Below are 14,469 nucleotides of genomic sequence, written 5' to 3'. Positions count from 1 at the left end.
AATATATTTAACACTAGACTTCCGGAAAGTTTTGCTCTTCCATTGATTTTTGTCTTTTCTTGACCACAGTTCCTATAGCAAAAAGTGAACTAAGAATTGCAAGCCAAGCTTGAAATTTCAGGCCTGCAAGGCATTTCTTCTTATTTTTTTAAGCACATGAAAGCCATCATTTAAAGGATAACTTGAGTGGTGCCTGGGTGGCGCAGTCGGTTAAGCGTCCGACTTCAGCCAGGTCACGATCTCGCGGTCCGTGAGTTCGAGCCCCACGTCGGGCTCTGGGCTGATGGCTCAGAGCCTGGAGCCTGTTTCCGATTCTGTCTCCCTCTCTCTCTGCCCCTCCCCCGTTCATGCTCTGTCTCTCTCTGTCCCAAAAATAAATAAACGTTGAAAAAAATAAAAATAAAAATAAAGGATAACTTGAGTAAACATGGCTACATGTACCATGCAGAAAAACTATGAGGAACGGAGTTATAGAATATAGTAATTTTCAAATTTTTTGAGGTTGATCCTTGTAAGTGTTTACAAATAAGTGTAAGCCTCAGCTCAGTGTGCAATGCAGGCAAATTATTTTATTAGCTACATACATTTGCGACTCAAGGGCCACTTGGGTTCCACAGACCTTTAAAAATCAGAAAAGAAATGATTTGGCGAATCAGGTATCTAGTAATACTGGTTCCTTGTAATTTGCTGTACCCATTTTCTCCTATATAATGTCAACAACATTCTTCCTTTCTCCTATGTCACGAGATCATTGTGCTGATTAAGTAATCCCATCTGTTTTTATTGTTTTCTCTTATTATAATTGCAAATAAAATCATAAAATAAAATTAGAGAAATTTTTAGACAGAGATTTACTAAGTATCTGACTGTATGAATAATATGCTTTCTTACACAATACCGTAATACTCAATATTCATAACTTTTCATTCATAATTGAAAAAAGAATTGTCTCATTTTCTATTTTTATTCTTTTTCTGTTGGACATTCAGAAAAATATCCAGGAAAACAGAAAAGATATGTACTATCTAGAAGCTATTTTTCAAAAGACCAATAAAGCAGTTGGAAGAAAGAAAGAAAAAAGAAAGAAGTCAAGAAAAAATGTATCATTGAAATATTAAGAAAGAAAAAAAAGTCCAAGAGTTGAATACAATTCATGATTAGGAATAGTTTCAGAAATAGTTATAAATCAATTTTTTTTAACAAGTCTTCAACTCAATATTTGAACCTAGTTTATAAAAGTTTATCCAGAAGTACATTTCCTTATTTCAAAATGGTCATAGAAAAATTTTTCTACCTGATTCTAAAAACAGAATAGGTGAACAGAAAACTGATTTGGTTGTCCTAATTTGATTTCAAAGGGTAACTCTCTGTGTAATCTTTTTTGTTTAAAAAAAAAAAAAACAATTTTTTTTTTTATGTTTATTCATTTCCTGTGAGAGATAGAGTACAAGCAGGGGAGGGGCAGAGAGACAGGCTCTAGGCTCTGAGCTGTTGGCACAAAGCCCCACATGGGGCTCGAACTCACCAAAACGGGAGATCGTGACTTGAGCTGAAGTTGGACGCTTAACTGACTAAGCCACCCAGGTGCCCCGAATATATTTTTTAAATGTCTTTTTTTTTATGTTTTATTTTTTCTTATTTTTGAGAGAGAGAGACAGAGTACGAGTGGGGGAGAGAGAGTTAGAGACAGAGGGAGACAAACAATCTGAAGCAGGCTCTAGGCTCTGAGCTGTCAGCACAGAGCCTGACGGGGGCCTTGAACCCACAAACTGTGAGACGGCGACTTGAGCTCAAGTTGTAGATGCTTAATTGACTGAACCACCCAGGCACCCCATTTTTTTAATGTTTATTTATTTTTGAGAGTGAGAAACAGAGAGTGCGTGCACAGGGGAGAAACACAGGGAGGGGGAGAGAGGATCCAAAGTGGGCTCTGTGCTGATGGCAACAAGTCCAATGCAAGGCTTGAACTCATGAACCTCGAGATTATGACTTGAGCCCAAGTCAGACGCTCAACCTACTGAGCCACCCATGCGCCCCATTGTGAAATCTTTAATAAAATGAAGGTAAGGCAGCAATTTTTAAGAATGCAGACCAGTGGCACCAGCATCTCCTGGGAGCTTGTAAGAAATACAGAATCTAGCTCTACTCCACAACTATTAATCCAGAATCCTCAGGTGATTACTAGTGTGCAGTGATGAAATATTTTCAGTAGCAAGGTTCTAGACTACTACCACAATTGTTCATCATGACACAGCCACTTTTCTTTAACAAATGGGGTTGAGATATCCAGCACCATTTATGGCCACCAGAGTTATCAACGTGCTGCCGACTAGAGGAACACAGCTTCTAAGCTCAGTGTCCAAGACGGAATTCTGGTTGATACCTCTGTGTGACCTTACAAATGTCACTTAACTTTGTGCCTTCATCATCCATACAAAAAAGATGGATAGGTATACCTATCTTATAAAAATGATGCCTAAGTTTAAGTGAACTATTACATAGAAAATACTTAGAATTAGCGCCTGGCACACTACAGGTGATCAGGAAATATTTATTATTATCATTACTGTTAGTGTTAAGTTCGATTGCCACTGAGAGAAAACCTGGCAAAGAACCAGACAGGAAGGACAGTGGTGGATTAGAATACACCTAAACCATGGCAGTTAAATATACTTTTTAAAACCAAAATATTTTGATCACTTAAAATTAGAAATAGGTAAGGGCACTTAAGTACAAATAGACTAATGACCATTTCTGAATTTTAAGTATTCCAGTGACTCCCATCATTTCTCTGCTTTTTGATGGTATGTTCCATGCCATACTTAGCTATCTTACCAGTCGCTTGCTATAAAGTAATGCTGTGCTGCTGCCACTGGAAACTGCCCATTTAGAAAAATGCATGACATGTTCCAATTGTTTAGAAAGTCCGGCCACTTCCTGTTGTTGTTGCATAAGTTTCATGCGATGGTCCTTTGCAAGGCTCTGAAAAGAAGAAAATTCAAAATTAGTCCCGCATATAACATATTTTAATGGTCATTTTCAGATTACCAAATTAGAGTAACTGTCACCTCTGAGAAGCCAAGCGATAGAAACTTGAATTTTCATAAGAAATATTCTTAGTGTTTTTCCTCTTAGTATAAAAGGATCAGTCTCACTGCCACAAAAACTGTGCCCCAAACAACGCAGCTTCTGCTGTTGCCACCACGGCCTCTGCACCCTCTACCCTCCACACCAGGTCCTTGGTCTAGTTTTACATATTCTGGAATTTAGGTCGGTGTTCATGCATCTTCCAATATTCAAAAAGGGGCGAAAACCATGGATTGGCTATGATACAGTCAGTCAATGCCTATTAAATTCAACACTCACAAATAAAATTCAATACTCATAAATAAAATTCAATACCCAAAATTAAAACTCAATACCCACAAATACAATACAATAAAAATAAAATCCAATCTAATAAAGTTATCAGATCACATGTTGTGCAATCACATGATTTCACGTTTTAGGCATTCTAGTCCTGATTGCAACCAGTTTTGTGCCCAGTCACACCATGTTGGCAGACAACACTTAAACTTTTTGTGTGTGTTTTTTGTTTTTTGAGAGAGAGACAGAAGTGGGCAGGGGGAGAGGGGGAGAGAGAGGGAGGAAGGGTGCACACACACAAGGGAGGGGCAGAGAGACAGAAAGAATCCCAAGCAGACTCCATGTGCAGCACAGAGCTGATGTAGGGCTCGATCTCACAAACCGGGACATCATGACCTGAGTGGAAATCAAGAGTTGGACCCTTAACTGACTGTGCCACCCAGGCACTACTTTATCTTCATTTTTTGAAAAACTCTCCAAGAGATTCTGATTTACAGCAGAGTCTGGAAAGAGCCACAGCAATGCACGCACTAGTAATCTCTGAGAAAGCGAATCTAAGTGATGCTTGATTTTAAACAGAGCTTAGAAAATGTTTTAAATTCTTTATTTCTATTAAAAAAAAAAAAAAAGAGGGGTGCCTGGGTGGTTCAGTCAGTTGAGCATCCAACTTCAGCTCCTGTCATGATCTCATGGTTCCTGAGTTTGAGCCCTGCAAGGGGCTCTAGGCTGACAGCTCAGAGCCTGGGCTGTGTCTCCTCTCTGCCCCTCCCTCGCTCACACTCTGTCTCTTTCTCTCAAAAATAAACAAACATTAAAAAATTAAAAAAAAAAAAAAGAAATCACAGAATCTTGAAAAAATACTATAAATGAGGTCTCCTGGACAGAATACTTCTTCACTAAATAAGACAAGTCTTTAGTCTTTGTTTCCTGTATGGCTGATGAGCCACGGGAATGACCATGCTTTCCCAGGAGGGCAGGACTCTCTGAGAAAGACCTTACAATTCTGTCAACTACAAAATAAAGAGGTTAAACCAAATTATTCTAGGAGTTATTTTTTTTAAATCCTTAAACATCAGAATTCTTTCATTCTCTTCTCATTCTAAATTGCTTCTTTACTGTGAATTCTTTTTGCACCATTAAAAGAATACTAAAATACCATGCAATTAATATTATGTTACTATGGAGAAGTTGTAATCGATTATTATTTGGAGGCAAACACTGACTTTGGATCTAGACCTTCATGAGTATAAAAAAACTCATCAAGAGCCCAATATTTTTCTCACCGTGGTGAGAAACAACTATCCTAAGTGCCCTGAGTATCCTTCCCTACATACTACTTTCACAGAGGATTAAGACTAAAATGTTGAGAGTGGAAGGCATATCCTTTTACTTAATTTTTCATAGGGTTAAACCTTTATGTTTGAAAACAAAATATAGCTTAGTTATCTTTCTAAATCTTTTTTGCTCGATTGCACCCCTTTGGTGGCCCCAAGTTGTCACCTGAATGAATCTAAAATGATTAATCTCTTCAACATTTACAGAGCTCCTTCAAGCAAGGCACTGTGCTTTGTGCTATCGAGGAAACACTAAGCCATAAACTGTCAGCTACAATGTAGAATATGGTAAAAGAAAACTTAGGAATGGAGAAGCAATATTATTCAATCATAAATGGATGAAAAAGTCTGTGATTTCAAAGTCACAAATACATGAGAAACTACTACATTAAATCGCTACAAACATACTGTCCCATCAACAGTAACTTACCTCAAGCTGATGCAGTAGGGCTTTTCCTTTTTTATTTATTTCTACCATCAATGTAAATATAGCAACTTTAATATCCTGCTCCACCTGCTTTTGATTTTGATTTACTTCAATTATCCTGAAAATTAAATGAAAGGGGGAAAAATCTAAACTCTAAGGCAGAAGATTTGTTTTATAATATTTAAAATTGATTTTCTAATGTCTAAATTAGGCCAAAATGTTTTCAACTCTTAAAAGCTCAGCTGTTTCTAAGGGTCCTTCAGTGTAAATTGACTTTCTCGAAGATGACATAGCAGAAATGTAATTCTTCTGTAAAACACAGTCACTTAATTCAATCTTAAAATCAAAATGTATAAAATTGCAAGAGAACGAACACATTTTAAGAAAATATGACTTGGAAAGATCATGATGAAAATCATTCAAGAAAATCAATACTTGATCTAAAAGGGTAGACCAAAAAAAAGGTTTATGAGCAAGAAAACCAGGACTCCAAACATGTTCGATTGTATCCACTCTAACTACCAAGTAGGAAAGTGTAAGCATGCCATTCTTAGTGATCTGAACTGCTGCAGTATCCATTATGCCCGCACAGAAGCAAAGAGAACAACAGTAGAGAGCTACTGTAAGAACACATCTGTCTTCAAATAAGCAGCTCAATACTACTTTATGTTTCATCAGCTATCATGTACAGTTTTTCCCTTTGTTAGAGAAGACGGGAAGGTCATTGTCATGGAGATCGAGATAGATAAGAAATACAGAGCATCATACCAGAATATCTTACAAAAGCAGAAGAGAATAACGGGACACCCACTAAACACTTTGAGAGAAATTGGAAGTTTGATTTCTCCAGTCTGCTTCTCCAATAGTTATCCTCCAAGACTTAAAACCAATAGGGCAGAGATTTTATTTTCTGTTGCAACTTAAGATAATCACTTGACACCAATATTGGCTATGAAAATCAAGAAACCCAGATAGATATGGGAAGAAAACAACCCTCTGAAACAAAACAAAACAAAAACTAATTTAGAATTCACATCTTCATGATGGTTAAACAGGATGGAAAAAAGGACAGGCAGTGCCATTGTCTGCACACACGTGAAAACGAATTAAAACCAAAGTAAGTGCGTGCTGTAAATGTAATCCTTTTATGACAGTCTATTCAGATATGAGCAATTAGCACCTAATCCAAAGATTCTTTAATTCTCACAATTCAAAACCCCAAATCCTTTTCATGCAATAATGTATGACGTTGTAAAAACAGCATAAGGAAGCCACTAATAGAAAGGTAAAAGAACAAATTTGGAGAATTCACACTATCTGGTTTGAAGACTAACTATAAAAAGCTACAGTCATGAAGAAAGTGGGGTACTGTCAAAAAAGAAAAATACAATGGAACAGAATACAGAGTTTAGAAAGAACCTTACACATACATGGTCAACCGATTCCCTACAAAGGTGCCAAGGCAATTAAATAACAATAATTTAGTCTTTTAAACAAATGGTGTTGGAACAAATGGACATACATAGGTTACAAAAAAGTGAACTTTGACCCATAGCTCATACCATATACATAATGAAAGAGTAAGAAGAAAGACTAAATTTCAAGGGTGGAGCTTTCACATAAAATTAGTTACTTTACAATTGCTACCATTTGCCACTTACACGGTAGAATCACCCGTAACTATCTCTCTTCATCATTCTGTGAATATCCCTTACAAATTTTCAACTACTCAGATAAACTTTTAAGCCCACCACTTTATTTGGCAAAAATAGTATGGTTAGAATATGGTAAATGAAACAGTATTTGGTTAATATAGTTGTTATGTAAAAGAGAAAGGTAAAATGCAATTACAGATGATAAGGAAGACTAACAAAAACAAAAGACACACGATAGAACTGTTATTATCACAAAGAATAAAAATGGCCATAGTAATTACTGAAAAAGGTTAATGACAAAAATAACACATTATAATGATTGGTCTTAAGGAAGATAAACCACAAGACTTTCTCTTATAAATCCCCTGTGAGGCCTCTCTTATTCAGGCTCTTTCTAAAAAGGATTTCTTGATTTATTTGGACAGTGATATGTTACTTTTGTATGCAAAACAACAAAAGAAGGGAAAATGGGATCTCATAGCTGTTGTAAAGGTTGTACTATGTCAGTGCGGGTTCCAAACAGGATGAAAAAAGGGGGGTAAGCTAAACAAACTCACTCTTCCATGTGGAGGTGAGTGGTTTGCTCCCCTAATCACTGACTTGTGAGATGTGAGACTTTGGACAGTTGAGGATTCCTCCTTCAGAAAACAAAAAGCATAACAGGTAATATGTAGAAACCGTGCATGTATTGTTATCTGATAAGAAATTAAAGGTGCGTGAAACCGTTTAACAATCCCTGCCTCCTGGTGTCCTGAGACCTCCACCCTATTGTAGTTAAAAGGTGACAGCCCAGAGAAGGCATCTCAAAGTTGACCAATGCTTAAAAAAGCAGTTATGTATGTATAATAAAGTGTTAAAATATTTTATAATAGTGGCAAAAAGTAGTTGATTTTGTTTTTAAATCCTGGCATTTCTTTAAAATTTGAAATATCAGATAATTATAAAGTATCAATACCTGCCAGATAAATGATCCATTACTCAATGCAATTTATTACCATAACAGTTTTGAAATTTCATGGCTGAAAAGAATGCTTTCCAGTTCAGTTTCCAGAAACCCAAAGTTTCTAGAAAAGTCTTACAAACTATGTTATTAGAGGCATCTGACAGCTTACTTAGATCTACTTCACCATGAGCTAAGTAAAATACCTGTTCTAAAAGAGAATATTCTTAATATGTTATATAAATATGATTTATCATAACACCACAAATGTAAATTTACCTGTTTTGGATCTGATTTCCTGTGAATTTTATGTATTTTGTTTTTTCCATCAGTTTTGTGATTAGTGTATCTATGATCACTTTCTGATTCTGAAAAGCTTCTTCTATAAATTGGTATCTGAAAAGACAAGTAAACAAGCCAATTATTTCATGCTAATAAATCAAAAATGAGGAAAAGCATCCCCCCAAAAGCTAAGATAAAAAGAGTTTAAAAGATATAAATAATACTAAATATATCTCTGGAAGGCAGGTTTTCTGTACTCTCCAAAGTGTCTCTAAGAAAAGGAGGAATCTTTACAGATATTACTCATGGATACTCTAAATTATTTTGGAAATTTGGGAAAGATACATATCTATCACTCATAGTTTAAGAGGCTTAAAGAACTCACCTGGCAGACCTGGCAAAAAGTAACCACAGATATTTAAGTAGATTTCCTTACTACTTTGTAATTTCCTAATTATTAAAGTTTGATGCTGTAAATATTTTGATGATCACTTTTCTTTAACGTTTGAGAGCGCATGTGTGCACACACACACACACATATAGAGACAGAGAGAGGAAGAGAAAGGATCCCAAGCAGTCTCCATACTGTCAATGCAGAGCCCGACACAAGGCTCGATCTCATGAACTGTGAGATCATGACCTGAGCCAAAATCAAGAGTTGGATGGTTAACTGACTGAGCCACCAGGCACCGCTTGAAGATTACTTTTGAACACTAGGTAGTTGTGTCATAAAGGTCACAAATATATGCCTTTGGGGAAAATGGTGAGATGAGGAAAAACTCTTGATGCTATGCCTTGCATGTAACAAAGCTTCAAGCAACATAAAACACAGCACTTTAAAAACTTTAACTTGTAAATGAACATGATAATCTCTGACAAAGTACGTATGATGACTCAAGAGTAGCTCCAGGGGCACAGTAATATAGAAGACAACCAGTTTTATCAATTTTTCGTAAAATGCATAAAACACAGTATTTTACATCATGTGATTTAAAAGTGCAAGCGTACTTAAATCAGTATTATAGTGTTGCCAGCATTAGAAAAAAAGGGGAACATAGTTAATATTAATTCTGTTGGATTTTCTCTGTATAGAATGCAGTCTTTGAGACCCTAGTAATGTGTAATGTTATATGAAATGGTCAAAATGTTTGTTATCTGGTTCCTAAACTCAATTTTAAAACTTTCAATATTCTGTTATGATGTTTTCTGGTTCATTTTACAGAAAACCTTTCTCAGGTTTAGGAAATTTCCTTTTATTCTTAGTTTGCGAAGCCTTTATATCATAGGTGCATATTTTTGACAGAATGTTTCTCCTGTCTCTATTGAAATGATTATGTAATTTGTCCTTTATTCTTTTAATATGAATTACATAACTGATTTTCAAATGTTACATGAACTCTGTATAAATAAAACAAGGCCAACTTGGTTGTAATTATATTGTCCAAAAATCACATTACTACTGGATTTGGTTTCCTATTTCTTAGAATTTTCACATTCATTTCATGGGTGAGACTAGTCCGTGATTTTCTATTTTTATTCCTCATAAAACAAGTTGGAGAGAATTCATTCTTTTATTGTCCTCTGGATGAGATTGTGTGTATTTAAAAAGTGTTATTTTTATCTCACTATTTTGTTGGTTCATCAATGAAGTCATCTGGGCCTGTAGTTTCCCTTGTGAGAAAGTTAAAAATTATGGATATAGATTAAATCTAAGGGCTATTCTGATTTTCTATCGTACCTTGTGCTAGCTTTGGTAAGCTGTATTTTCTTTTCTTTTTTTCTTTTATTTATTTTTTGAGATAGAGTGAGCGAGCAGGGGAGGGGCAGACAGAAAGGGAGACAGAGAATCCCAAGCAGGCCCAGCGCAGTCTCACAAACTGTGAGATCATGACTGAGGCTGAAATCAAGTTGGATGCTTAACCGAGCCACCCAAGCGCCCCTGGGAAGCTGTATTTTCTAAGAATTATCCTATTTCATGCAAAAATTTCCAAATCCACTGATAGATAATCATCTCATAATTTTGAATGCCTTTAGAAAATGTTGTGATGCCCCCTTTTCACTCCTGGCATTGGTTTTTTGGGCCTGCTCTCTAAATCACTCATTAAAGGAATTTGTCAATTTACTAATCTTTTGAAAGATTTGATTTTTGGCTTTACTTACTTCATTAATGTCTGCACTTATCCTCATCATGTCCTTTTCCCCACTTAGTTTAGGCTTAATTTACTAATTTTCTGAAGTTGAGATGTTTAGTGTATTTTTTTATCTACCTAATATATACATTTAATGATATCTATTTCCCTCTTATCATGGCCTTAACAGTGTATTTCAAGGATATTATTTCCACAATCATTCAGATAAAAATATTTTCCTATATTCATTGGGATTTCTTCTTTGATGTTTTATTTAAATTTAGTTCAAACTGTTTATTTTGAAATAATTTCAGTTAAATCTGCAATGGTACAGAGATCTCCTATACCTTTACAGAGCTTAGTTTTTCAAGTATTAATTCATCATAGCTCTTTAATGCCTTAATAATCAGAATGCATTTAAGAGTAAGGATATTGCTATGTAACCAGAGTGTGATGATTAAATATAAAACTGACACTGGGGTGCCTGGGTGGCTCAGTGGGTTAAGCATCCAACCTCAACTCAGGTCGTGATCTCATCGTTTTTGGGTTCGAGCTCCGCATCGGGTTGTGTGCTGACAGCTCGGAGCCTGGAGCCTGCTTCCAATACTGTGTCTCCCTCTCTCTCTGTCCCACCCCGCTTGCGCTGTCTCTCAAAAATAGGCAGTGAAAAAAAAAATTAAAAAAAAAGAAAACTGACGTTAAGATAATACTCTCATCTAAACTACAGACCATATTCCAATAATGCCATTTGTTTCAATAATGTCCTCTAAGGGGGGCCTGGTGGCTCAGCAGGTTAAGCGTATCACGATCAGCTCAAGTCATGATCTCACAGTTTGTGGGCTAGAGCTCCACATGGAGCTGGGTGCTGGCAGAGCCTGCTTGGGATTCTCTCTCCCTCTCTCTCTGCCCTCCCCCTACTCACAGTCTCTCTTTCTCTCTCAAAATAAGTTAAAAATAATGTCCTCTAAATAATTTTTCCCCTTCTAGTCCAGGATACAGCACAGGATCATGCATCACTGCATTTCATTTTCATATGAATTTCATTTCTTCATTTTCAAATACATGGAGATTTTTATCATCTATCATTATTTTCTACATTAACAGCATTGAGTTTTTACACAAAAACTTTATATGGTTTTAACCCTCTGAAATTTAAGATTTCCCTGACATATGGTCAATTAAATGTTTTCTTTTTATGTTTATAAAGAATGTGTATTATTGGGTGCAGTGTTTAATGTCCACAAGGTCATTTGCTATTTAGGTTATTTGAATCTTACAAAAATTTACTGTTCTAATTTGCTTGTCAATTATTGAGAAAAGTATGTTGAAATTTCCCACTCTAGATATGTCTATGTTCTGTCATTTTTTGTTATGTATTTTAAAGCTATGGAACATCTTTTAAATGAAGAGAGCCTTTTATCATATAAAGTTTCCCTCTGTATCTCAAACAATACACTTTCACATAACAGCATGCCTTTGGTTAATGTTTGTATAACGCATCTTTTCCCATCATTCTTTCTATATACTTAGGCTTTAGTTGCTTCTTGTCTAAAAAGCAAATAGCAGATTTTCAATTTTTTTATTAAGCTTGCAATCTTTTAATTTGGGACATTTTATCCATTTACATTTATTATAATTACAAATCTATTTATAGATTTATACTTACCAAGTCCTTATTAAATCCCCTCCGTTCTTTTTCTTCTTTGGCCTGTCTTTAGACTAATTATTCCATTTCCCCTCTGTGTTACTTTGATAATCAGATACACTTCTATATTCTTTTAGTGATTACTCTAGACATTTCAAAATGCAGATCTGGAGTTATCTAATACTGATTTATATTTTTTTACTGTCTTCCTAAACTGTACATAAGCCTTAGAACACAGACTCCATATCCCCCTAACATGTCTGTTGTGTACTATACAGAACACACATGACATATACCAGTAAGACATTTTTGTTGTTTCATAAATTGATATTTATTTAGATTTACTCATACTTACCATTTTAAATGATTTTCATTCCATCATGCATTGACTACCATTTCTCTTTTGCCTAAGGTATACTTTAGTGAGTGTTTACTGGGGATCTATTATCCCAGTTTATTTGGTCTGAAATGCCTTTCATTAATCTTCATTTTAAAGAATATGTTCACTGGCTATATAATTTTAGCTCTGTAATTATTTTCTTTTTGTACTTAAAAACATACTGGCTTTTTTTTTTTTTTTTTAAGCCTCCTGGGCAGTTATAGGGCTTCCTAAATATGGGCTAGATATCTTTCTTCAGTATTACCACATTCCAAACCATTATATTCTGTCCTTACATGTTGTTTCCTTCTCATTCCTCTCTCTTCTCTCCTTATGGGACCCCAGTTGCACCCTGTATTACTTCTTCTCTACTTTCCATCCTGGGTATTTTCTTACTTTTCTTCTAGTTCATCAATTCTCATTTCCTGCTATGTCAAATCTGTTATAGCCTCTAAGAGTTAATTTCAGTTATGGTAATTTTTAGTTCTGGATTTCCCATCTCATTCTTTTTTATAGTTTTCAGTTCTCTACTCAAAATTTCCATTTTGTCCCTGATCTTCAATATGGTAAGATATAGCCTTAAGGGTCTTTTTATCTTATTTGTTGTATCTGGTAGGTTTTGTTCACATTGTCTCATCACCTAGCATACGTGATTACTTCTAATTATGTGTTGGACCATTTTGCAAAATTCATTACTGCATCAACTTGAGGCATAGGATGATGTTTTCTCTCTTCAGGGAGCATTTACATTTGAATCTACCAGGCACCCGAGGGCACCAGCAATAGGATTTCAATTTATTCCAACTTTGGGTAATGAAAAAATTTGATGCTGAGGCTTCAGTCCCAGTCAGGAATTATTTACTAGCTAGTTCATCTTTACTATGATAGCATAGACTTTCAGGGTTCCAAATTAAGGCAAGGAGAAACCTTCAAGCCCTGTAACCCCTGAACTCCAATTGCTGTCTTTCCAGCCCTGTGGCCTATTAAAAGTGCTCCTTGAGTTCCTGGTAAAATGCCATGAAGGGTAAAAACGCTCCTCGCATTCTCTGTCCCCACTCCAACCTGGTCCAGTGAATCTTTACTACTAAGACTTTCTATCAATGACTTCTGTATTTTATCCAGGTTTTCTAGTTATCCTCCCTGGTATGGCTTGGTCCAAATTGTCTAGCCTGCCATTATTGGGAGCCTAGACAGTTTTTTTTCTTTTCTCTTCCTTCTTTTTGTTTTATTTAAATTCCAGTTAGATAACAATACAGTATAATATTAGTTTCAGGTGTATAATTTAAGGATTCAACACTTACACACAATATTGGAAACTCATAAGTGCTCTCCTTAATCTCTATCACCTTTTCAACCCCACCCCACCTCTCCTCTGGTAACCACCAGTTTTTGAGCCTTGACCATTTTAACCAATTTTATTTGTACTAATCAGAATCTTACTATTTAAATGAATTAGTGGTTGCTAACTGAAATGCCTATGGACATCAGATTTAGAAATAATCTTCAGTAGGAACTATGATGAATTGTTAAAGGCGTGCCTCATTCTACACAACACTAAAGTGAATTCCACCCAAATGCTAACATGAAAGTGTATGAGGCCCATGCTATAACAGGTTCTGTTCTCTCAAAAACCCAAAGACGTAGATTTTTTTTTTAAATGTAAAATCTCATTTTACAACACTGGAAATTAATTCCATTTAGTTGTAAATAGTGTGTAAGCCAGTGGTTCTCAACTCAGGGTAATTTTGTTCTGCAGAGCATTTGGCAACATCTGGAGATATTTCTGGTCCTCACAACCAGAAGGATGCCACTGGCACCTAGTGAATACAGGTCAAAGATGCCGCTGAACACCATACAATGAACCAGACAGGACCCCCACAAGTATCTGTAGTGACCAAGTTGAAAAATCCTGGAACAGGCCAACATACTGTTGGCCGAACAAAACTTCATTTGCCGACTGCCATCTGGCCGGGGTGCCAGCAGCCCTCCAGTCCTCATAAAGCTTACCATACATGTGTGCACATAATTAAAGATGACAGTACCTATGCTCTTTATGTTCTAATAACTGGCAGTCCCGGCATGTCAGTTTGTCACATGTTTCACAGTAAAGCTTCAGCTGCTCTTTCTTATGAAAAGGACAAAACACTGGCCGCTGACTGGTCACACCAACTGCCTCTGTACAAACAACAGGAGGCAAAAAGAAGAAAATTAACATAAGTGAATACTACATAATTATTAGATTGTTCATTTGCATTTCAATCCGTTGAAATATAAAAGAGCTATAAGCAGTTTCATTGACACCATCACTACTA

General features: G+C 35.9%; 1 protein-coding gene across 2 annotated transcripts in view; it reads right to left on the bottom strand.

Annotated features, from left to right (window-relative positions):
- Positions 1 to 14,469, bottom strand: part of TRIM24 (tripartite motif containing 24) — a 123,450-nt gene that overhangs the window by 37,086 nt on the left and 71,895 nt on the right. For both annotated transcript variants that reach the window (XM_023250604.2, XM_019825074.3), the window contains exons 4-7: positions 14,200 to 14,332; positions 8,002 to 8,118; positions 5,131 to 5,245; positions 2,836 to 2,982 (exon numbers count right to left, since the gene is read on the bottom strand). In XM_023250604.2, the coding sequence (XP_023106372.1) occupies positions 2,836 to 2,982; positions 5,131 to 5,245; positions 8,002 to 8,118; positions 14,200 to 14,332 (512 nt within the window). The remainder of the gene's footprint in view (positions 1 to 2,835; positions 2,983 to 5,130; positions 5,246 to 8,001; positions 8,119 to 14,199; positions 14,333 to 14,469) is intronic.

The sequence above is a fragment of the Felis catus genome, chromosome A2, assembly GCF_018350175.1.
Source record: "Felis catus isolate Fca126 chromosome A2, F.catus_Fca126_mat1.0, whole genome shotgun sequence".
NCBI lineage: Eukaryota > Metazoa > Chordata > Mammalia > Carnivora > Felidae > Felis > Felis catus.
This window is presented reverse-complemented; position numbering and strand designations above follow the sequence as displayed.